This window comes from Vitis vinifera, chromosome 13, assembly GCF_030704535.1.
Source record: "Vitis vinifera cultivar Pinot Noir 40024 chromosome 13, ASM3070453v1".
NCBI lineage: Eukaryota > Viridiplantae > Streptophyta > Magnoliopsida > Vitales > Vitaceae > Vitis > Vitis vinifera.
Genome location: NC_081817.1, coordinates 1642377 through 1667176, shown reverse-complemented (window position 1 = coordinate 1667176; position 24800 = coordinate 1642377). Strand labels below are relative to the sequence as shown.

Below are 24800 nucleotides of genomic sequence, written 5' to 3'. Positions count from 1 at the left end.
TGGAATGAGTTCTTGGCTAGAAAATGAATCAACAACAAAGAAATATCAATTGAAATCAATGACAACACTGGCATCTATACTCAGCATTTCATTGTTTTACTACTTTGACACATTCACTCTTGCAATTTTCTTACCTTCATGAATTTTAAGATGTAGTACCTGACTGACAAAATCTCCCTGAAAAATTTAGGCGAGAATGGTACTGGAAATGGTTTACAAGAAAAGTAGACTTGAAACTGTGACTAGATCTTGACATTCAAGGGGATTCATTCACGGAATAAATTGAGTTGAGTGAAGATTTTGGTACCTAACTATAGAACTTCAGTCCCCCCAAAAGGGTTTTCGTATTATTTTCAGGCCTGAGGTTTCACACTTCTTCAACCTACAGTTCAAAAGAATTATACTTTTAGAAACAAAAAATAAAAATGTTGATGGCAAAGATACAAAGAGGGTGGTGGTACATAGCAGACCACCAGAGAGTTTCCAAACTGAAATGGAAAAAAGGGGATTTGTAGGTATATTTTTTGTAACTTTGTACCTGAGGTAGGTTCATCAACTCAAGCACAGCCTTTTTTGGGGTTAGTTCATTGTCAATAATCCGAGCAACTGCTGTTAAAACTGGCATCTTAACATTGTATTTTTGGGCCAATGCAATCACAGCACCAGCTGTTGATACACCTTCAGCTACCTAGAAGGCATGGGGACTAAGTAACCTCATCAATCCTCAAAAATTTAATAGGTAAACAAAGAAGATTTTCAAGCACCTGATTCATGGAACCCAGTATGTCATCAAGCTTCTCTCCTGATCCAAGACGAATTCCAACTGTTTTGTTTCTCGATAGATTCACAAAACATGTAAGCATAATGTCCCCAGTTCCTGATAGACCCATAATTGTTGTTGATTTGGCCCCCATCTTCATGAAGAAAGAGAGGAGAAAAAATAGCAGGGGGGAATGTATGAGATAACAGTGAACATCATAATTCATTTCTGTTACCAACATAAATTATTCAAAATACACAAAAGAAATCATTGAATCCTAAGAAGCAAAATGAATTGATACAACTTAAGCCAAGGAGAGAACACATGAATTGTGCCATCATATCAAGCAAGCAAAAGGTAAGATCAAGACAAAAATAGTCCCTAATGACAGATGGAGAATATTTTTTAGTAGAAAAACTTCATGGATGACCACCACATCATAATTCTGGTGAAAGAGAATAGGTTTACACCATTAGTATCTCATCCCTATCAACTGGAAGCAAGGACTTTGGCTAAATCCACCTGTCCCACATAATTTTTCTTCCATCTATTTGGTCTCCATTCAGGAAGTAACATCAAAAGAGAAAATAATGCCAATTACAATATTCTCCACTTGTGTTAACTACATAAATGAATGGATTAAACATCTGGACATAAAAAATGACTTGTGGCAGAAAACAAAAGTTCAAGGTTTAAAGCATAACTAAAGTACCTTTGTCGCTAACCATCTTATCTCGGAACAACCTTGTGCAACAAGAGCTGCCATAGAATTATTACCAAGATTCATCCCCTCCACAATACCAGCTGCTATTGCAAGTACATTCTTGAGTGCACCTGCAATTTCCACCCCTGTAACATCACTGGAGTATCTGAGGTTACGAGCTGAGCATGTGCACTAAAATCTATATGTATGGCTTTCAAGTTTCTCTACCATTAATCACGAGAACCAAGTACTTAACCAACCTAAAAACAACATTTTGAGGAGGGCCAGATAATTGAGGGATTAAGGTATATATAAACAATGTTTAGGTAAAAAGGTGCTGTTGGTAGATGAAAGAACACAATGATTAGATGGAGAGCCTAGAATTCTCAAGAGCAACCATTTTCCATGATCTAGGTTTACAAATGCAAGGGGTATGTTAAAGATGATACTTCTAGTAGAATTAGACCTAGGTAGATGAAGTGGGGTGCTTTAGAATGTAGTGTAGTAGAGGTAGCCACAAGAACCAGCAGAACTTTATGATGTAATCTGTTGGCCAACAAGTAATAACATGTCGATAAAATGAGGATAAAGATGTGGATGGGTGGCAAGTTGAGAAAGACAAAACATAAAAAATGGAAGCATTCATCAAAGGTAGACTGAGAATCAATCAAGAACAGGACATGAAGAAGATAAATAGCTATGGACCATGTGAAGGCAACAAAGGGGTCAATTGAGGAAGAATAAAGATTGGACCATGATTCAACATGAAATATGGACCATGAAACAGAGGAATAGCAAGACATGATTGTGTACCCTTTCAAAATAGCGCAGTCAAAAGGCTTTTGGGAGAGAGACAACAAGAAAGTTAATAAAAAGAAATTTATAATTAATTTAGTTGATGTAAAGGAGAACCTCTACCTTGATGTGCTAATTCTTAGATGACTAGAAGCTAGTAGCTGCTGAGTGGCATTTGCAAGTTTCTTGTCTTTTGATGCCACAACCATTGCTGCAGGACATAAAGGGAGTGCAAGATAAATATGCTCAGTACCTTCAAGTAATAAACAAATTGAAGGTATGCAAATGAAGACATATGCAAGTAACCTGTTGGTAATTTATTCATCAATTCCAATGCAAACGAAGGTCCTGATAGTGCAATAAAAGGTTGTCGAGGATTCCCCAGAGCTTGGGGAATAATCTGAGACATCATCCTGAATGTATTGAGCTCCAAGCCTTTGCTAAGGGATATGAATGGCAAGGTTGGATCAACAGAGTCTGCAATGCCTTCAAGAAAAGACGAGCTGAACTGCAATAAAAGAGACCAGTTAAAGGCAGTTCCTTCCTTTTTATACATAATGATATAATAGGACAAGTTAAAGAACTTGATTCAGTGGGATATGATACTATATTAGCATGCAATAAAGACCACTGAGATCAAGACTATCATCAAGATCAGTCTAGGACTGTACAGAAATGAGCCATTACATGAGACCATTGCAAAAGCTCTGAGTATAAAAGAAGCAACAGAAGACTAAGGTAAATTCAAAGACCTGCACAGGTACAGCATGAAGACAATAGTCCGCACCGAGCAAAGCAGCTCTGGCATCAGTTGTTGCAATTACATTTTCTGGTAGCTTGTGTTCTGGGAAATACTTACTGAGAAGAAATAACATCAAATAAGATTAAAAATGAAATCCTCAATAAAGAAAGAAGAAAAAAGAAAGGGAAAGCAAAAAGACAAATCTGCTCCAATATCCTAATTATTTAATACATCTTGCAGATATACGAGTCCTGCAGTTGACTGAAAACTCACCAATTACAGTGGTTCTCATTAATAGATTGACAAACTTGAGAATTACGTACAAGCATGTTAACTTCCAATTGAGCCTTTCTAGCTGCAATATGGGCAGCCATTGCCGTACCAAATGATCCACCTCCAAGGACCACCACCTAACGAGCAAAAGTGTTTATAGCCAAACAAAAACAAAAAAAAGCAACTGTATACGACTATATGTCATGAAAAAGACATTTATGGTTCATTACGAAATTCAATTTACCATGTTCAAATTACTTCAACAGGTTGGCCTGCTTACAATGTGCTATACACCGGCAATTAGGAAAACACTTGAGCCACCATTTACTAAGGTCGGATGAGTAAAAATCAAAGTCAACTTTTACTAATATTTTGATATATTTATTGGGAAAGTTTATTATTTTGTCCTACAATCTTTTATCTCAAAATGTAGCTTTCTCAGTTTCTTTATCTGAACAAATTTAGTCATAGTCTATCTGGTTAGAAGAAACCATATATAATAATGGCATATACTCATTATTCAGAACACGAAAAGTAGGAAATTCACAACCGTCACCTCAATTCAAATATGCTACTTGTTTTACTAGCAAAGCTATAAACTTGCAAGCTGAGCAGCATCCAAGATTCCATCCAATAATCTTGAAATTCAATCCAATAAAACCCAACCCCAGATAACAGAATTTTTTGAGGTATTAAATTAACCCAATCCAAACCAAGAAATTCAATATCAAATACAAGAAATGTGTGGCATATTCCACCATAATGGTCAAAAGTCCAATTCGTAACAAACCCACTCAAATTCAACCCAACAAAACAACTTTTTCCGCTAACCCAGTAGAGGGATTTCATGAAACTGCAAAGAACAACCCAAGAATGTGACTCAACAAACCTGCAGACCCAATTACAGAACCCACAAAAAATGCAGAATGGAGCAACCAGAGAAGATGATACAGTGTAAAACTAGAGGAGTTATATGGATTAAGGGAAGGAACCTTGTTGGTGCGCTCAAGCACATCGGTCTTGGCCTTGGAACGCCAAGAACGGGACCAGCGGACCAGCTTCTCCCAGGCGATTCTCACCACTTTCTGGCGGTCTTTGGCTGGTTCTGAAGTCTCTTGAGGGTTGGCTGACAGCGCCAGAAATGTGGGTCTTGATGGTGAAGGAAGAGGGTGAGAAGAATAATAATTTGAAGAGAAGAGTGGGTTCAAAAACGGTGGTTGTAGCCGTGACGCCACCATTTTTTGAGAGCAACAGGAATGGACTTCGCTTTTCCTCTGCTCTTTTTTCATGTGGTGGAGCCTGGAGCTGCATTCTATATAAATATAAATTATTAATTTTATAATTCCCAGGGAAAATAAATAGACCCAAGCTCCATGGCCCTTGCTCACCTTGCTCCTTTTAGAAAAAAATGTTTTTTCAGTTCGAAATTTGAAAACTTAGAAACGTTTTTGAAAACAATTTTGAAAATAGCTTTTGAAAATAATTGGAAGCACTTCCTTTGACTTGGGAGATTTTTAGTTGATCGGTTTAAGAGGTAAATAAAAATTTTAGATTACGCAGAGTTTTAAAGCTCATATTTGATTTGAAGAGTTAGAAAATTACTTTCAAATAATTTAAGAATATGCGAGTTTATATGAAAAGACAATACTTCATGTTGAGTAAATCGGTATTATGTTAAGACGCGATTACAATTTTGTAACCGAAACCTTTGATTGATTAGTTGAAAGTCAGGAAGAAAATATACATGCAATTTTTTATTCATTTGGGTGAATTCTTAAAATGGTTGTTTTATACATGTATATATGACTAATTTATTGTTTATCTTATAAAACAAAATTATTTAGAAGTTAAATCATTTTGTTTTAAATTATTAACAAATATTGAAGAATTATATGTATTGTATGGAGGAGTTTTAGTTACCGCAGTTTTCGAGGAGTGATAGGTTCTAAAGGTGAGGAATCATCAACATGTTCTATATCGATGTCTAGTAAAACTCTGATTAGTTTTAAAAAAAGGTAATAAATTGTCAGGAAATATTAACCACAAAGTAGCAAAAAAAAAAAAAAAAAATAGTAAATTATAAAAAATAATGAATAGAAGAATAATGAATGTAGTAGAGAATTTTGAAGGACTCTTCAAAAGAATGAATGAAAATGTTGAGAAAATTCTTATCATAATCCACGGTATTATATAACAATTAGTGCATTTTATAAGAAGATAAAATATTAAATATTGTAAAATCTATATAGAAAGTGATCAAAAGCAGGAGGGATGAATTCAAAGCTTGTGGAAATAACTTTAAAAATTTGGTTTGAATTTATGTAATGAACATAGTATATTGCTTGTCTAATGATTCTAATATGATATATATTTAGTTTGCTTATTTTGGATATTTGATACACCAATTTTTTTTTTATTAGACCTGATATTATGATTGTAATATAATATATTTGGTTTTCTTATTTTTGATATTTGATATATTTGAACTTTTATCATTGTAACCATTGACAAAATTTTAGGAATTAGTGAAATTGTTCGGAGGAGTGTTAGCTATTTAAAAATTAAGTTAGAAAAACAAACAAACAAACAAATGTGATTATTTTGTCGATTTATCAAAATTATTTTAAACTTTAAGTTATTACGTAAAATCATTTTACTAAACATACTTAATAATTTAAATTAAATCATACTAATTCATTAAGTTTAGGGATGATGACAAGAAGGGTTTAAGAAGAGTCACCACTATCTCAACCTCATCCTCTCCATACAAAATAATTTTCATCTTTATCTTAATAAAAATAAATAAATAAATGGGACAATTTGGTACAAGAATCTCACATACTCACTCCATTGGTTTAAATTTTTATATAAATAAATAAAATAGTATAATTTTTATAACTTATTTTATTAAAAAGTAATTTTTTTTTTTAGTATTTTATGTGTTAAAATTGGGGAAATTAAAAAAATTAAATTAAATTATTTTTTAAAATTGATTATATACATAGTCTAGGTAGGACAAGGCATAACAAAACAATGCCCAAACTTGTCCTGAATTGAAAAATAATAATAATAATAATAATAATAATAATCTCAAACTAACCCCTAAACCGTTTATTTTAATTAATGGGATAGAATGGGGTAGGAATAAAATAAAATAAAAAAACCCACCCCATCTCTTATAAAAATCCTTTGCATATCCTAATTTTTTACATCATATTTAACATTTATTAAAGTTAAGAGTCCAATTAAGATAAAAGGACAAAACATACTTACTAAGAGGTCTAGCAAATGGTGTTTACAAAATTACAACTAAACTAAATACCTTTGCAAAATATAAATAAATTATATTGAAAATTATCGCATCCAGTCAAATTTCTATTCAAAACATTCTTAAAATACAATAAATAAAATGAATAAATAAAATAAAATAAAATAAAAACAAATTATTGGTTAACAAAAATCACAAAGACTAAAATTAAATTATTTAAATTTGAAGTCGTAAAATTAGTTTATAATTAAAGGAAGTTACGATCTAATGCCTTGGTCTTTTTTTTTTTTTTTTTTTTGTCTTCAATTTAAATTGAAGTTGAAGTCAAATTATAATTTTCAAAATATAATATTGATATTTTATAAATTTTATTAAATATGATGAAAATTTTTGTATAAATCAAAATAAAATTTCTATAAAAAAGTAATATTTTTCCGACCTTCCTAATTAATAGACATAAAAGCTATTATTGAAATTAAAAAGTTGACTTGTCAGAAATGGATACAAACAAGCCCTCAATGAAACTAGTAGAAGCTCAAAAACTAAATGAAAATCACTTTCCATTAGCTGCAATGTGGGGACAATTGATCTTTCTAGGTTCTCATGTTCTTGGTAGGAAGTTGAACCACCATGTTGATGTTTCTACCTACAAGCTCTGCAACAACTTCACTAAATTGATGATAAGACCCAACCTTCATGGAAGGCCAAAAAAAAAAAAAAAAGAAGCACACCCAATTTGCTTACATGTCCAGAACTGAAACCCAACACGGAAGCAACGCGCTTTCTCCACCTGGGCCAGCAGTTTCCTTCCTACTTTACTTCTCCATTCGGCAAACCCAGTTTGATCCAATAAATAGATTTTTCTCATCTCTCATATTCAGTGACAAACCCCCTGCTTCTGGGCTTGATCCAAAAGGGCTTTTCCTCATCTGACCATGCTGTTTTTCTGGTTTCTCTGAGTCTCACCTTCCCAAGCATCAATCATTAGGAGTGAAAGGTAAACATATGGAGATTTTCTTTTTCTTTTCTTTTGAATTGCATTGGTTGATTGGAGCATTTGGGCTGGCTTGATTTTGATGTATTGCTTCTGGGTGTTTGTGATTTATTGGTTGATCATTCCATGGATTGATTGGGGCATATGGGGTGTTCTAATTTTGATGTATGTTTTGGGTGTTTGTTATTTTAGGTGGTTTTGGTGAAGGAAGAGCATGGTTGATCATCATCATCATGGCAGTGAGCGGTCTTCAAGGAGCAGGCCAAGAGGCGATTCGCTTCTGGGAAGCTGCTGCTGCCCTTTTTTTTGGGTTTCGGCTACGTTTAGAGGGATCGGGAGATGCTTGTTTGTGAGTTGTTACCCCATAATTCAATGCTTTGGGTGGGATGATTGCAGGCACCACCACCATAGGCATTTCTGAATTTATCAATTCAAACATTCTGATCCAACCTGTTTGATTTCCTCTTTTTTTGTGTTTGATTCTCCCGTACCCTCAATTTGATTGGTTGCTGAGAAAACACGAGAAAAAGATCAAGAAACTTGTAGAGGAAGAAGAAGAAAAAAAGAAAAACAATTGGAATCTTCCAAAGTTTATTCTTTTCTCTCTTTAAAATAATGTCTCTGTTAACAGGCTGTTTGTGTTCATTGGGGTTTTGATTGACGACATTAGATTCTCATTTTCACTAGCATTGAATGATCATACGGTTCATTGAATACTACTTTAATGTTAGGGGGGATCGAATATGGCAACACTGTCTCCATTGATGATTGATGAAGAACAAAAAGGATAAAGAAAAAGGGGGGAACCAGTTTGAACTGTCAAACTAACAAGAACAATGGTGGGTTTTCTCATACTAGAATATATTCTCTCGCCTAACCAACAGAGCAGGAAAAAGATAACTTTGAGTTGAAGGCCACCAAACAAGAATATTCATTCATTGAAACTATTCTCATACAATTATGCAGGGATTGTGGGTTTTTTTTGTGGGGGGGGCGCGGGGGTAATACTACTACTACTAGTCTACTACTACTACTGTGTATGGAAAAGGTGTCCTGCCCCTAGGGATGGATTTTCTTGCTTAATTTTCTAGGGAAAAAATGTGTTTAGCTTCTGTGCTTCAAGTAACATCTTAGTTTCTTCACATCAGACTGCTTGAGGGGCTTTAGCATGAACATTTGAGCTCCTTCCTCCAGGCACCTGTGCATACACAGTCAAGATCTAGTAAGCAACAAGAACAACCATAGCCATGAACAGGAAGAAAAAGTGTTGCAGTCATGGTTGGTGAATTACTTATTGATTCGAGTTGGGATGTTTTCTGATGACATTATCACAACTGGAACCTCCTTCAAGATGGATGACTGCTGCTTGGAAGGAGAGAAAAAAAGAAAAGTATAAAAATAAAGAATTAAGGGCTTAAAAAAAGGTTAAAGCAGAGGGAACTTTCCTGGAAAATTTGACTTTACTAACCTTGACTCTCTTGAGCAGCTCATAGCCTGTCATTCCTGGCATACAGTAGTCTGTAATTATCAAATTCACCTTTGAAACCTGCATAGAATTAGTAACAACTATGGATTACTATAACCCAAAAAGGCTTTCTTAGTTACATTCTTTGTTGATCTTCCAAAAGGAGAAATGATAAAATTCTGAAAACTTTTTCTTAAAATTAAAGACATTCATGGGGAGAGAAAAGAAGGTGACATACACTGGCTTTGTGGCTGGTCTGTTGATTATCACCCAAACCCAGATACTCCAAAGCCCTCAGCCCATTTTCTGCAGTGGTCACTGCATCAAAAGATTCAAAACCATGAATATTATCAGTAATCTACAAACCCCACAACCAAATTTCTCATTTTTCCAATCTTCAACATTGTGAACATGCAAACACACCACCTTTGCAGAAAAATATCAAGTGGGCATTCCCTTTTTTCGTTTTTTTTTTTTTGGGGGGGGGTTATAAACAAAGACTTCATCTATATTCAAATTAAAATGCCCCCAAAATTCACTTTCATCAAAATCTCAGTTCCCTGCTCTGAAAATGCCATTGCCATGAAACCCAAACAAACACAAAGGAGCCAAAACGACGTCGTTTATCACAAAACAAAAAGTAAAAAAAAAACAAAAAGCAAAAAGTCAGGTAACTTCTGCTGTATCATTATGTATAAATATATATACCTCTGCAAGAGAAGTTCTTGAGCAATTTCTCAATGAGCTTGCGGTCAATGAGATTATCGTCGACGGCAAGAACATGGGGTTCATCCCCATAATCCATAACCATCATGTCGTTAGCTGAAGAAGAAGAAGCAGCATCCATGGCTTCCACTCAACACTCAAAAAATAAAAAACAGATAGAGAGGGAAAAAAGAAAAGTAAAGGGAGATGGCAATAAAAGAGGAGAGAAAGAGAGCAATAAATGAAACAATCCTCTGACAAGAACAATAAAGAAGGAAGCAGAGAGACACACGAGATGTGTATGGTATGGTGTATGCTGCAATGAACGTAAATGGTGGGTGGTATTTATAGACAAAGTACAGAGAAGAAGGCAGAAGAATGATAGCAACAAGAAGAAGAAGAAGATATGAAGAAGAAGAAGAAGATGAGGTGGGGTTTAGGAAGAAAAAAGGAATCAGCAGAAGAAATCAAAGTCACAGATATTTCGTGATCCTTTTGGGGTTTCTCCTGATTCGATGCAGTCCCTTTGTTTCACCTTCTCTTTCTCTCTCTCTCTCTCTCTTCTTCACCAGTGTCGACTACCACCATAGCAACCGTAGCCCATGTGTAAAATATATATATGTATAATATTTTTTCTCTCTCTCTAGGTTTTTCTCTCTCTAGTATCAATATCAGTATCTGCATGTCCTTCTGCCAGATCCTCCAGCTCACTTTCCCATTGTACTGTTTGGATTTTGGATCAGTCAGCCTCCTTCACAATGCCAAAAAACCAGGAATTCGAACTGAGGCCCACCAATACGACGTCGTTTCATTCATGCCTTTGATTTTAACATTTTTACTACTCCACCCTATGTGTCATCACATCACCATTCACCATTCACCCCCCAATTTTGTTTTGAATTTTGCTTGGTGGGTTTTCAAAATGATAAATCCAAGTGGTAAATCTTTTTATTTTTATTTTTTCAATGGTAAAATTTAGAATTTTTTAAGTTTTGGTTGGTGGGTTTTCAAGGTTTGAGTTATAATTTATTGAATGAAATATTGATGGGTTATGATTTATTAATAAACCCCAAGTGGTAATTTCCTTTTTTTTTTAATGGTAAAAAATTGGATTTATAAGATTTTTCTTCGTGATTTTTCAAAGTAATGTTTATGGATTTAGGATTTATGGTTTCATTCAAGCCCAAATGGTAGATTATTTAAAAAAAAAAAATTATATCTATATTTAAGGTAAAAGATTAGAGTATAGATTTTGCTCTGGTGGGGCTTCATTGTCATATTTATTAGTAAAATGCAAAGTCCCACAAGTATTTCTAAGTATTACTTCCTTTCTAGATGCTAATGAATATGATTTTGAATTCACAATTTTGTGGTTTTTAATGTATTTTTTCCAAGAAGATTCCTTTGGATTTTAGGTTTTATGACCAAATTTGTACAATTTGAAACATTTCTCTTCAATATCTTACCTAGTTTTGTCTAGGATTTGAGATTGTGTACAAAAATTGCAAAATAATAATAATAGATAATTGGAATGGTCAATCCTTCTAAATTGTGTTACCAAGATTTTCTAGATTTGGTCACATCTAGAATTTGCATCCAACCCTTTTTCCAATCTTACAATATTTTATGGGTAATATTAGGGCAATTTAATTTTTTTTTTCTTTTTCATCTTTTTTTTCTTAATTTTCCTTTCCCCATAAAGAGGTTTTTGACAAATTTGAATGATCAAATTTAATTGAATTGATCAAATTTGAAAAGAGACCCAATGAGTTCAATTTTATTTGATTTGTGAACAATAATATATTAAACTAGTTCAAGAAGTCTTAATATGCAATGGACAGTGTTTTCTCTAAAAATGTTTTTAGGATAATTATTTGTCAAGTGTTTTTTAAGAAAATATTATAATAATTTTTTTAATATAATAAGCCATTTTTTATATTTTTAAAAGTGTTTTCTAAATTTTATAAAATACTTTTTTTTTCAAAAAAACTTTTTAAATTAAAAATGTTTTCTACAATCACTGTTAAATAAATTCTTAATAATAATAACCATAACTTTGTAAAAAAAACTAAAAAAAAATAATTCTATGTACATTATTCTACAATGCTCTAAATAAGTAGCAATTAAATTTTGAAGTTATAATATTGTACAATTAAATTATTACTCATGCATATCAATCTAAATTTAAATCTAAATCACTAAAAAAAATGTAAATTAATTAGTTTGATTCAAATGAATTTTTTTAGACCACTCAATTTTTTTCTCACCTCAAAGCTTGAAAATAAAAAGGCAATTTGAAATTTTTTATACTCCTCTTTATTTAGAGCCCCTCCATGATGTGACATTTTTAAAAACTTTGAAACTTTTTGGAAAATGGGTTTTTTACTACAACATACAACTAAAAATCGAAAGCACTTTCTTATTCTTTAAATAATAATTAATTTTTTATTAAGGCTTTTTTATAACAAAAGTGATACTAACAAAAGGCACAAAGGTGGAATAAAAGTATTTCTAGGGATATTATTAAAAATTTAATTAGTTGAAAGGGAATAATTTTCATATTTGTGATTGTAACATTTTTCATATAGATTTTTTTAGAGTAACCCATTTTTTATAGAAACGTCGTTAATTATTTCAAATATTTATATATAAGTTTCTATAAAAATGATTGGTTTTATAAGAAAAGAATGAGGGCATTTTAGTCAAAATATGGTAAAAAATGGAGGTTAGATTTACAAATTTGGGTTTTCAATTGCCTTTTTAATCAAATAACTCATTATTAAAAGGATTAAAATATGACTTTATTTTGCAAAAATAATCCCAATTCTTTTCATAATAAGAAATAAAAATCATTTTATTAAAAGCGATATTTATTCACCCAAAATTGATTCCTTTTCTTAAATAAAAAAATCATTTTTGCAAAATAATGGATAAAAATACAATTTTTATATCAATTTTTATTTCACATCAAAGTATAACACAAGGGTATTTTGGTCCATTTGAGGTTATATTTACAATTTGAAATGTACAAGGTTATGCTTTTTCAAGTGGGGGGAATATTTTAGCTTTTGGCATGAATATTTCTTATCAAGATTATTGCCAAACGGAGGCTTAATACCTTTCAAAAAAAAAAAAAGTTTATATGACAACAAATATTAGAATGATACAATTCTCAAAAATAAAAATAAAAAGGAACATTTTTGACATTTTTCAAAATTAAATCATTTCAATAGGCATTCCAAAAATTGATATCCAAAATGGGGTGTATAGAGCCCTGTTGACACAAGAATAATTTCCACAATTTCTTTTCAAACAAAAAATTTGAATTTATTTTTCAATAAATAAAATTATAAATAGCTATAAAAATTTATTTTTGAAAAAAATTTAAATGATTGACATAATTTATAAAATATTTTTAAAAAATCACTTATAATAATTCTCATAAAAACATTTTATAAATAATTTTCAATGTTTCACATATTTCGAGTGATTACGAGCATGTTTTTTGATTATTTTTAAGAATAGTTAACTATTCTCCAAAGAAAAAAAAAGGAAATATTAAGAAGATGAAACAACATAGTTTTGATAATTTTTTTTAGTTATTTTTTATTATTTTAACTTATTTTTTAAAGATTGTTTTAGAAAATAATTATTCAAATATGTAAAATAATTAAAAATAAAACACTAAATATAAAAATTATTTTTAAAACATTATTTAAAATATTTCAAATTGCCAAACAGATTTTTATTTTACAAAATATCAAATAACATTTTCAAAAATTATTTTTAAAAAACATTATCAAATATAACCTAGATTGCTTTTTATTATATTTTTCATTATTTTATTAAACTTTTTTTCTTTTTTTTTTAATTCAATCTTAGTGTCATGTGCTTTCACCCTCATCCCATGTATCATAACATCTTTTTATGCCATATCCATGGTAGCAAAATTTTCTTGTAATTAATCATGTGTAAAGAGAAGATAGATTGAAAAGGAATATATTAACCAAAGGGTCATGTCATGACATCATAATCCAGACAGATAGGTTGGGGGCCCAAAAAGAATAACACGAGGGGAAATGAAATCAGAAAAGGAAAGTCAAAACCCAACATCAAATCACAATAACAAAAGAAAAAATAAAATAAAATAAAAAGATTACAATATTGTGGCAAGTTGGCAACATGAGGTGGAGTGAGGAATAAGGACATTGAATTAGACTTCTTTGTTTTTTGGGTTTGGGTTCTTTTGTGAAACAGATATACATTGGAGATTTGGAGGTTAGCCAAACCCAAAATCAAAAGAAGAAACAACGTATGAACTTTGGTCAAGAAAGATCTGATTCTGACTTAGAGATTCTGCTGAGACTGCCCAATGAATGGTAAGAATGGTAACAATTTTAAGGATGGGACCAAAACAGAATCTTTGTTATTTGGGTTGTTTCGCTGTTGTACGGACATCCATGTCCCCCCTTCCCCCCTCTCTCTCTCTCCTTTCTTCCCCCACCATTTTACCCACGGAATCCTATGTCATATTTACTTTCTTTCATCTTCCACCCCCATAAATGAGATTTCCAAACAGTCCACCAAAACCCTACACAAAAATTTCTATATCAAATATGAAACATTCTAATTTTACCTCTGCAGCTCTCTTAGTTCTATGAATAATTTTTACTCTACTGCATGGTCAAGTTCATGAATGGCCAAAAGAACAAATCCAAGTGAGACACATGCCAGTTTAGAGATGGAGGTCGGCAGGTAACCCATGTTTGTGCTCCAATTCATAGCTGTCCACATGGCAACAATTGAATTTCCACCCTTTCCAACAAACAAAACAGCAGTCAGCCATGGGGACAGTCCCTGAAAGCAACTACTGCTACACTAACCAAAACAAAAACAGTTTGATTTCTGAGAGCCTTGGCCACATGTGAACAGAGAGGGTAGCCTAATTGCGCCCTCGCAGGTGAACATATGAGATCAAGTCCATTCCAGTCCTAGATCTAGTTGGGGATTTGGGACATGTTCGGACATGACCTTACTTTGGGTATGTCTATAAGCTATGATTCAAGCACTTGGGTGCCAGCCAAAAGAGGCATATACATGTATCCAAAAACTGGTGAATCAAAGATCATGATGTCAACTAATCGAATGGGTAAAGCACGTAAGAAATGACAAAACTGCAGGAGGGAAAACTTCTACTGGCGGAATTAAAATAAAAGATTGTGATAGATACATAGATCTTCTAAAGATTGCTCCTTTGGAGAAACAAATTTCTCAAAGAAAAAAAGGGAAGAAAGTCGTTTTTAATATGCTCTCACTCACACTACCTCTTAGTATAACAAGCAGGGGGGGTGATGGGTTAACGCTCTGATCTGCTTGGCCTTCTGCACCATCAGGCTCAAGTGGAATGCGGGACCTGTGTAATCTGTGAAATGTAACAGTATATTAAAGCCCTTTCATGTGACCATATAAGCAATAGAAGACAGTAAAATAAACAAAAAAAACAAGCACGTGCATTTTTATGATGTGTCTCCATCGTCAAAATGTAGAGCTTAAAAACAGAGACAAAAACCTGTAAACACTGATCAGTGAGCAACATAGTTTGCATGACCCAACAGATCAGGTTTACAGTAATGGGAGTTAATGATACCGAGCACATACGTCATGGTCATTTGATGCTTGCTTTGGGAATAGAACATGTGCATGGGCCACCCGAAGTCATAAATGGTATCCCCTTGAATGTGGCCACACCCTTATCATCAGTGAAAAGATGCTGCATCCATGAAAATCCCATGATCAAAAGATATAATTCAAGACATTTCAGTCAATGGTCACACTCAACATAAATAAGGGGATGGTTAAGTTTGTAGTTCGGATCTATGCCCATGGCAAGAAGTTTGTAGTTTGGACCGATTAAGTTAGATGACCTGGAAACATATCCACCCTTGATCGATCATACACAAGGATCCCACCAGTAATTTCTTCATCCCAATAAACATCCACACAAAAAAAAAAAGGGTAAAAAAGTGGCAGCATCACCAACCATAATATCCAGACAACTATGTTGACAAGTGCTACCCCACTTCTCAACCCATATTAGAAATGCACAAACCAGGAAAATAAAGCACATACCGGTGTTATCTTCTCCAATTGTTTCTTTTTTGGGTTTAAGACATCTTCTGGTTTACCCTCATTCCTAGAGATGGAAACATTCACAAAAGCATGTTAACAAACACAGCCATGGGGAAAACTACATTTAATGCCAAAAAGAAAAGAACTAGTCATGTTATGATTATCAAGTCAAGGAATAAAATATCATGGTTAAGTTCAGGATCTAATTCATTTCTATTCATCTTTCTGGACCCCTTGTACCTTGGCGTTTAGCAGCATTGTTCTCAATGTTGTTCAGCTTGACTGGAATTCAGTGTACAAGTCATAAGATTTTGGATAGTGAGGAGAATGAGATGTGCTAATCCTCATGGAGAGATGAGAGGTTTACATTGAAGATTCTTGTATGCTTCTGTATAGATGTATAGGTCTTATTAGTATACTAGAGACGGTTCAATTTTCCATTTTTTGATAAACTTTTGTAAATCAGAGGAGGAATCCTTATCCTTCCCCATGTACTTTTTTTTTGGGGTAAGTCTTATCCTTCCCATGTACTTGTTTTATCCATTTCTGATTAAAAAGAAATCATGGTTAAGTTCAAATTCTGGTTCATGTAAAGAAATCCTTTGGAGGTTGGAATGGGTCATCTCCATTCCTCCACATAGTAGCAAACTTGTCGATCCACTGCAAGATATTTTAATAATTCAAATGTCTTCACATCAGACAGGGGTGCCTCTCAACAATGTACTTAAGGCCTAAGGGTATGCTGATTGAGAACTTTGATGAACTACATAAGGGGTAAGCTCAACCCCCAGAACTGAGGGTTGAACAGATCAAAACATCGTAGATAAATTTTTCTCGAGATAAACTTCAATACATTAGTCATAAGTCATTTTCCCTCAATAAATTAGTCATTTCCAGCACAAGGAAGTTATAAACAAAACGGAAAGCTCAACCAAGAAAAAATCTTCCTAGTAATGTTAAATGATGCAGAGAGTTTGTATAAATATGCTGCCATAGAAATAGTACCGAACGAGCCCTTATCATATTGGTACTCCTTCCAAAATTTTACAACAACTGCATGCAAAGCATTCAGGCAATGGATGTAAGTTAGTTTTTAGTAATTTTAGCATGCTTACCCAGAAAATGAAACACGTTCCCCAATTTTGGCACCTTCTGGAGGGAGCAAAGGCTCTACACCAGTGTGATCTTCATTGGAAGCACATAGCACCTAGAGAAAGGGAATCAGAAACAGAATAACCTCTTCTTGTTTGAATTGATAAGTTAACAAGTTAGCTTCAGTAAAAGATATTGCTGCAGAAACCTTAGCTCTTTGATTTTCATGGTTATGACCCCCTTTTAAGGGAATTGTTAAGGTGAGAAGGGTGAAATATAGAAGAAGAATAGATGAGGATGCTTTGGATGTTTATTTACAGAATTCATCGATCAAAAAAACATGTTTATTTACAGACTTCTAGAGTACAGATTGCTTCAGAAATCTTATAAAGAAAATCAAGCAACCAGTCCCATAGAAGGACAATAATAAATATGTCTGCAGCTACTAGCAAAGAGGTTCAGGCAAGCACACTTCTATCTGCTCTAGGGGGTTCATCTGATCACTCCACTGACATATGGGATCCATATGTTATACATTCAACTGGCAAACTCATCCACTTTTTAGGCATTGGAAATCTTGCAGGAGAGCCTTCAATCCCCTAGGCCTTAAGTCATAACTGTGACTCAAGTTCTGCATTCTTCCTAATCCTAGTTTCAGACAGATATCAAATTGTATTCCTTTTCCATCTGAAGACCAGGATAGTTCAATACAAAGACATTCACCAATAGATTAGGTAATATTCTCCCCAGGAGGCCCAATGAGGCCATGTATCTGATAAAAATGTTGCACTCTGGACTATTTTCTTTTCCTGAAGCGTCGTGAGAAAATTCAACTGGAACTCCACCAACCAAAGATGTCTTCCAGGGTATACATGAAAAGGCCTTTGATTTGGAAAAGTAATCTACTATGTCCATAAATATTCTGTGAACTGATTATCAGTGTTTTGACATATAAAGGAATTCCAAAGTTCTATATAATAGTATGGTAAACCTAATATACAACATTTATAATAATCAAATGGCAGTCTATCATCATTACCACATGTGGAATGTGAAAACATGATGAAAATGTATATGAAACTGACCTACTCCTTTTTCCCTATATTTATGTAGGTCGGAAGAAAGCAAGTCAGGTCATGATTAATAGCCTAAATGCTGGCAATAATTTCAGCCCACGTCATTTGTTTAACATGAGATATGCTTTGCTCCTCCTCTCTCCCTCTTTTCTCACTGTGCAGGCACAAGGGACAAGTCAAAACACTCACTCAGGCTTCTATATCAAATCAGGGACCTGACTCCAGCACCATTTGTAATGACATGCTCCCTCCCATGTAGATATTGTTGTCTTAGGTCTAACACCCACACGGCTTAGGAATGAATCTACACAGTTCAAAAAAGCTTACTACATATAAAGTGTAGGAAACTTCTTTCCCTAACCAATGTAAGATCTCATACTAGCCAATTCCTAAAAAGTTAGAAAGCATGTCTTGTTTGAATTTCTGAATGCACAGGGAAGGGGATGAATATCTCATCCCCTTACGGAGGTAGGTAGCATTTCAACTTACAAGGCATATGATTTTGATGAAATAAAAAAAGTGTACTTTCTGTTATATATACTGTTTTACATGGCTAAGCAAAAGTTGGGAATCTCTTACAACCAATGAACGAGGCTTTGATTGTAACCATTTGTAGTTTTGCAATATTTTCATAACTAAACTGGACATGACATGCATCTTTATTTGACTGATAAAGCAGACACATGAGCAAAGTCTGACAACCATAATACAAGGGAAAAATGATTACCAGTCCTTCTGACATCACATCTCGTAGCTTTCCAGGTTTAACATTTGTGATTAGCACAACACGACGGTTCTAAACATCAGGAACCAACATCAAAAAGACCCATTTTAGAAATAAACATCAGAAAATAATAAGAAAACCTTGAAAAGAACAAAGAAAAATCAAGTGCAGGAACTTTCCCTAACCAACTCTAGTATTATACATACCGTCAACTCCTCTGGACTACAATACTTTGCAAGGCCACTGACCACCTGCCGTAATTTTGCATCTCCAACATCTATCTCTTCAACCAGTAAACTGCATCATAGATCAAAATAAACGAAATGTTGTGACTGAATAGAAGGAGTAGCTATCATATTAAATCCTAAACCATTAGATTGGCATTCAGACAGTTTAGAACCTATAGGCTTGAGGTACCTCAGGTTGTAGGCAATATAAATTTGAGAAGGAAAAAGGAAAAATGAAAACCGAAAGGAAGAGAAAGAGAAGAGATTACAGCACACCTATCTGCAGATGGATGCTTCCATGCTTTCCGAATAAGTCCAACCTGTATATTGAGCAAACTGATGCTGACTTCTTTATCTTTCTCAACTGCTTCTTTTTCAGGTAATTTCTTCTTCTGCTCAGCAGCAGCATTATTTCCTGTTACTTTTTTCTTAAAGTTCCAAAAGAACAAAAGAGCAATGTCATTGTGCAGGAATATCACAGTGGAAAAAAATTTAGAGCTCAGGGCAACAATAAAAATTTCTCAAATTTCAAACCGAGACTTAAATCTTACTAATACCATTTATTGAAGTAAATGCTAACAAAGCCACATCATTGTTCTAGTTGACTACCATTACTTAATAAACATGTGTCTTTGACCTCACATGCAGCATTTACATTTATTTGGTTTTTTACTTGAATTACTGTAAGAGGGACTTGGGTCAATGGAGGTAAGTTTTTTTTTTTTTTTGATAGGCAACAGAAAAATGTTAAATAATTGATCAATAGGGGGAAGAGTGAAGTTATTGAATCTTCGTGTTTGACATTGAAGATCAATATCCCAGTATCCTTATAAACCTTAAAAGTTAAACTGGTGGGCTCTGACAAATCCTCTGCATTGTGCCCCTACACTTGTTGGGTAGGTAAATGGTGACAATTGTTGAAATGAAAAATGAAAAATCACTTGAAACAAAGAAATAGAAAAAATATAAACTACATTTTTTGATGAAATCAATGCATATCTAACAGAGTTGCATGTATTTATATATACACAAAGTCTATTGTCTTATATATGATAATATATGGAAACACCATAGGAAATGTATCTGTTGGTAACTTACTAACTAAACATCCTAATGGCCCTTATCTCTAAACCACTTTAGGACAAGCATTTTCCTGCTCCAGCTTCTGTACCTGCTTCTACAAAGTGCTTCTAAGAACCTTGGATCTTTGTACAGCCCCAAGTTCTGAACCAGTTATTTTGTAAATTATCTTCTCAGAAAAAATTCTCTTATTATCTAATAAAAAAAAGTTATGGCAATACTTTGTCCACAGGGCTGTTGTTAAAGAAAGGATACCTCCACCTAAATCCCAAGCTGTTAAGGAAAATGAATGCTACTGCCTAGAAAATGGAGTGCATAATATCAAGATTTTGAATTGAAAATAACCAACACCACCACACACAAAAAAAAATAAAAAGGGAAAAGAATTTACCACAACATCACTCTTCTTTGAATTTGGGTTTGCTTCTGTATTATCTGCATTTTTTGTGCTCTGCACAGTCTTTTTTGCATTTGGATCTGCCTCCAACTTAACTACAATTTTTGGTTTCTGCAACAAAGTGAAGGAAAGAATATTAAAAATGTATCCTCTAACACGTTATAGTAGGAGGTGGATGATTTCTGCAAACAAGAAACTCCACAAAAGAGGGGAATTAAAGTTGCAGCAAATGAAAGAGGTCACCCATATTAAGCCCATTCTAACTCAAGCACAGAAGCAAGTGTTCTAATGTGATATGCAACACCAGGGCCAATGTTAGCAGCACATGAATATACCTTTATGGCTATAAAGAAAGCTTCTGCAACCTTGCACTTAAACATTCTAGCAGAATCTGTGTTTAACCAGTATAATATGACATCCACAGAAGTGAATACAAACTCTTCCTTTCTATTTGAACCATCCTCAACCTTTCATTCCCTTATCCTAACAGCAATGTAAAGACCACAAAAGAAGCACTTGAAATGGTACAATCTAAATGCCAATTGAACAAGGATGCAAAAATCTAACAATACTGAACAACTCTTCAACAGTTCATAGAATATGGGTCACCAACAAAGCAGCAGCAGTTGTAGGTTAAAGATACTCACTGGAAGCTCAATTACATCATTCTCTAACAAAATCTTTGGAAATAACTCTCCAAAATTCTCCTTGCTCTGCAAAAATAAATTACAAAATGTTTAAAAGCACTGATTCATTAAAATCTCAATGGAAACAGGCACAATAATAACTGGTAACCATGACTAAATTGAAGATCAGAACACTAGTAAAAGGAAGCTAGGTTCCTGAAGGAAGCCTGCATAGTTGACACAAGGAACTGCTAATTTGGTGGCAACATATGCCCAACATTCATTAAATGTGCTCTCATCATCTTAGCATGATAGGGATAAGTGATATCTACCGTAAAAAAAATGCTTGGAACAAGACTTGGTCCAAGAACATAAAGAAGTGTAAGCTAAAACCTCTAGACAAAACCTGCAGTCTTCAGAATGAAGACAGGCTTAAAAATCATAAAACATTAACTATTAAATGTAGATTAGTTAGAAGGTGGCACTGAAACCAATATTTCAGATTAGTGCATTAACTGCAAAAAATGGAACTGATCACAATAATATATCTTTTCAGAATGAGACAACTGGTGCCCAAGGATACCATATAAACAACTCTTAAACCTTCAAAAGTTCAAAGCAACTATTTATTGCCAACTTACTGCATTTCACCTTATGATAGCATGTCCAGACACTTTTTTTTTTTTTTTTTGCAGAACATTACTACACATGTTAATGAGTTTAAAAAAGAAAAAACCAAACAGGGTGTTCCCACCTGGATGTACTCCATCCATCTCACCAAATGTGGCAACTTTTGCCGCTCTGTATTTGGAAGACCAATCTGGAAACATAAAACCAGCCCGAAGTCATTAGAATGTCAAGTACTTTGCATGCATCTAAACTTAATTTTCTTAATAAAAAACAGTGGCAGTTTTCTCCTTTTGAATCCTTAGCTCTTTAAAAAGATTTATGTTACAAATAAGCCTAACCATAACATCCTCCTCAAACTCAATCTTAGAGAAAGAAATGCAAATTAATATGTTTTCATATACTTAATATTTCAGAGTAAACCCTTGTAAAAACTTAGAGAACTGAATGATAATAGAATGTCAGTTGGTCCACCACTTGTTGTGGTGTTAAAAGGATCCCAGTACAGCGCAAGAAACATGAAGATCTCAATTTTCAAAAAAATAAGACACATGAATGGTCAATGTGAAAAATGATTGGTAACAAAAGATAGAGAATGCATACCACAAATGGATGTAGCAAAGAAAAAACAATAACATCAGCTTCGGAGGGTTTCAATCCATCACCCATGAGAACTGACTTTTCAGCCAATTCCTCATTTATAACATGGAGGGCCCCAAAGCATGCCTTAGAATCTACAGGATAACTCTCTGCAAAAGATATCCACTTGGACACCTACAATCAAAAGTCAAAATCTGAGATTATGGATAAAATCTAAATCCTTCATGAGAGGCTACCAAAACTAAAACTACAGAGGTTCTGTGAGATGATTTCATCCCATGGATACGATGTTTAACTAGAAATTGACAAGAAAATAAGCTAATCCAAGTAGGTACCAAAAAAAAAAAAAAAAGGACAATATGAATTCTTTTTAGTAACTTTAATATTACAGTAGCTACAAGGGAAAATGCTTATGCATAAAGACTAATAGAAATGCCCATCACTGAACCAACCCAACTTTACCTCATCACTGTTTTTGGGAGCCCTTCCTGATGACTTCAATATATTTGCACACAAACTCTTAATATCATTTTCCACAATGCTATCCAAGAAAATTTTCTGCACAAATAAATTATAGGATTCAGCTATAGAATTGTCATAATAACAGTACAGTGATCAAACAGATTACCAGTCCTAAGCAAAATTGCAAATCAACATAAATTAAATAATTCAAACATGAAGAAACCACTAACACAAGTTAAACTGTTAAATCACTTTCCTGAATTAACAATTCATGCAAGTTCAAATGGACTCGCACACAATGCCTGAAAAAATGGGGAATCCACTTGTTCAGAAGTGGAGCCATAAACATCATAGTCAAGAAGCCCTGTACAAACGCCGACTCACAATTCAAGTCTTTTTTTCCTTTGTTTTCCAATAGACACAATTCAAGTGCACATTTTATTAGAAAATAATCATACTATATAAATATTAATACTTGTTTGAACGTTGAAAAGTGATAGGAAAAGGGAAAAAAGGAAAAGAAAAGGAAGGACTCTCAAATCCTACTGTTTCATTTGCCATGGAAACAAGAATGAAAAATGAAAAATAAGAAAATTATTTAAGAACTTATGCATTGGAGAAAATATCTAATGAGCTAAAAACTTACTTTTCCTTTATTTTTCTTCACTTTTTTTCCCTTCCTTTTTCCTTGCTCTTGTCTTTCCATTCACACTTTCTTTGGTCCAAATGAAGGCTTAGGCCTCAATTTGGTTGAGAAGAAAAATAGTAAAACAAAAGAAGAAAAAAACAAATCTTTTCTCTACTGTGCTAGTAGTGTTTTTCCTTTTGGTTGTTAAATATGAAATAATTCATTTCTTACCTTTTTTTTTTCTCAGTAACGAAATGAAGAATTTAAAAATTCACAAGGTGCAAGAGAAACGCATTTTCTTCCAAGCTTATAAGTGTGGAAAAATGGCATAGATATTACAATCTCGATAAATTTTTTGCCCAAACAAGGGTACCAGATCACTTCAAAGCACATAACTATTCCCAGAATCCAATACATTAGACAATTATCCACGACTTCTAGCTAATCAATTCACACGCATCCACTCCAAAACATCGCAACAATACTCACTAACAACAAAAGAAAATTTACAACTGCAGCATAATATAGCTGACCAGAAATTCAAACTACTCGTCAGTCTAGCTCGTGAAATTCCAACTCAACAACAACGATAGATAGGCGTGAGAAATTGCATGAAATTCAGTGATGAGAACCGATTCGAGCAGCAAATGGAGAACCGCAATTGCAGCAGAAATGAGAAAGATTGGACGTTTGGGAAAATTTTCAGAGGAAACAAACAGAAACTTACAGGATCCAAGGAGAGGTGCTTGCAGAGAGAAGACACTATGCTTTGCTTTCTGCGGAGAACGACGTTGGCAGCGGCGTCGCCAGTGGCCATTTTTCTCTCCGATTTCTTCCGAAAATGTCGTTCAGTTTCGGACAGTGCCGCCTTATACAGGGTTTCTATGGGCCACCGATGGTGGAGCCCGTTATCTGCAACCCTAATAACATTGCCCATAATATTTATTTGGGCTGTGGAAATGGGCATTACCAAAAATACATGAAAGCCCAGGCCCAAAGGCCCATTTGCTAAGTTTTCTGATTGGCCTGGAAGTCCAGGGGCCTCTTTAGAAACTCTTAAACCGTTTTCTAATTTGGAAACATGTTTGATAAATTTTTTATAGGAAACAATTTTTTTCTATTAAAAATATTTTTATATATATTTTAAAAATAAATTTAAGGTATTTTCAATTATCATTTCTGATTTTTTTTAGCAATAATTAAATATATAAAAATACTTTAAAAACTTAAAATAAGTGAAGAAAACCATTTTTTATATTTAGTTTTTTAAATAAAATTTTGTTTTTAAAAGTAACTAAGAATTGTTTTAGAAAACATGGTCAAACAACCCCTAAAACCTATTGAGGTAACATTAAAAAAAAAAGTATTGAAATATTTTTTTTTAAAAATGGTTTTCAATTAGGAACATTTTTTTTTGTGTTAAATGG

At 33.5% G+C, this 24800-nt stretch overlaps 3 protein-coding genes and 1 long non-coding RNA gene across 6 annotated transcripts; 1 reads left to right on the top strand and 3 right to left on the bottom strand.

Annotated features, from left to right (window-relative positions):
• Positions 1-24: 24 nt before the first annotated feature.
• Positions 25-4576, bottom strand: LOC100246767 (glycerol-3-phosphate dehydrogenase [NAD(+)] 2, chloroplastic). The gene is made up of 9 exons (XM_002275286.3): positions 4266-4576; positions 3274-3410; positions 3011-3116; positions 2565-2766; positions 2382-2469; positions 1473-1620; positions 765-914; positions 539-688; positions 25-382 (listed from the first exon to the last, which is right to left on the bottom strand). The coding sequence occupies exons 1-9, from the start codon at positions 4560-4562 to the stop codon at positions 368-370; spliced, it is 1293 nt and encodes a 430-aa protein (XP_002275322.2). The 5' UTR covers positions 4563-4576; the 3' UTR covers positions 25-367.
• A 2452-nt stretch (positions 4577-7028) lies between these two features.
• On the top strand, positions 7029-8148 carry LOC104881086 (uncharacterized). The gene is made up of 2 exons (XR_787111.3): positions 7029-7538; positions 7728-8148. It is a non-coding gene; the product is annotated as an uncharacterized LOC104881086 (long non-coding RNA).
• On the bottom strand, positions 7422-10316 carry LOC100246693 (two-component response regulator ARR17). Of its 2 annotated transcripts, none has more exons than XM_010659870.3 (5): positions 9709-10316; positions 9239-9318; positions 9004-9081; positions 8827-8894; positions 7422-8733 (listed from the first exon to the last, which is right to left on the bottom strand). In XM_010659870.3, exons 1-5 carry the CDS (start codon positions 9845-9847, stop codon positions 8640-8642), a joined length of 459 nt encoding a protein of 152 aa, XP_010658172.1. In that variant the 5' UTR covers positions 9848-10316; the 3' UTR covers positions 7422-8639. The 2 variants fall into 2 exon arrangements, with proteins under 2 accessions (XP_010658172.1, XP_002280746.1); XM_002280710.5 differs by having other exon boundaries at positions 8827-8897; positions 9709-10314.
• Positions 10317-14884: 4568 nt separating this feature from the next.
• LOC100251895 (uncharacterized) lies at positions 14885-24323 on the bottom strand. Of its 2 annotated transcripts, none has more exons than XM_002275265.5 (13): positions 24101-24323; positions 22746-22841; positions 22287-22457; positions 21811-21876; positions 21078-21143; positions 20425-20541; positions 19230-19381; positions 18933-19023; positions 18730-18798; positions 16950-17041; positions 15835-15898; positions 15364-15475; positions 14885-15127 (listed from the first exon to the last, which is right to left on the bottom strand). In XM_002275265.5, exons 1-12 carry the CDS (start codon positions 24308-24310, stop codon positions 15371-15373), a joined length of 1299 nt encoding a protein of 432 aa, XP_002275301.3. In that variant the 5' UTR covers positions 24311-24323; the 3' UTR covers positions 14885-15127; positions 15364-15370. The 2 variants fall into 2 exon arrangements, with proteins under 2 accessions (XP_002275301.3, XP_010658173.2); XM_010659871.3 differs by having other exon boundaries at positions 20428-20541.
• Between the last annotated feature and the right edge of the window lie 477 nt (positions 24324-24800).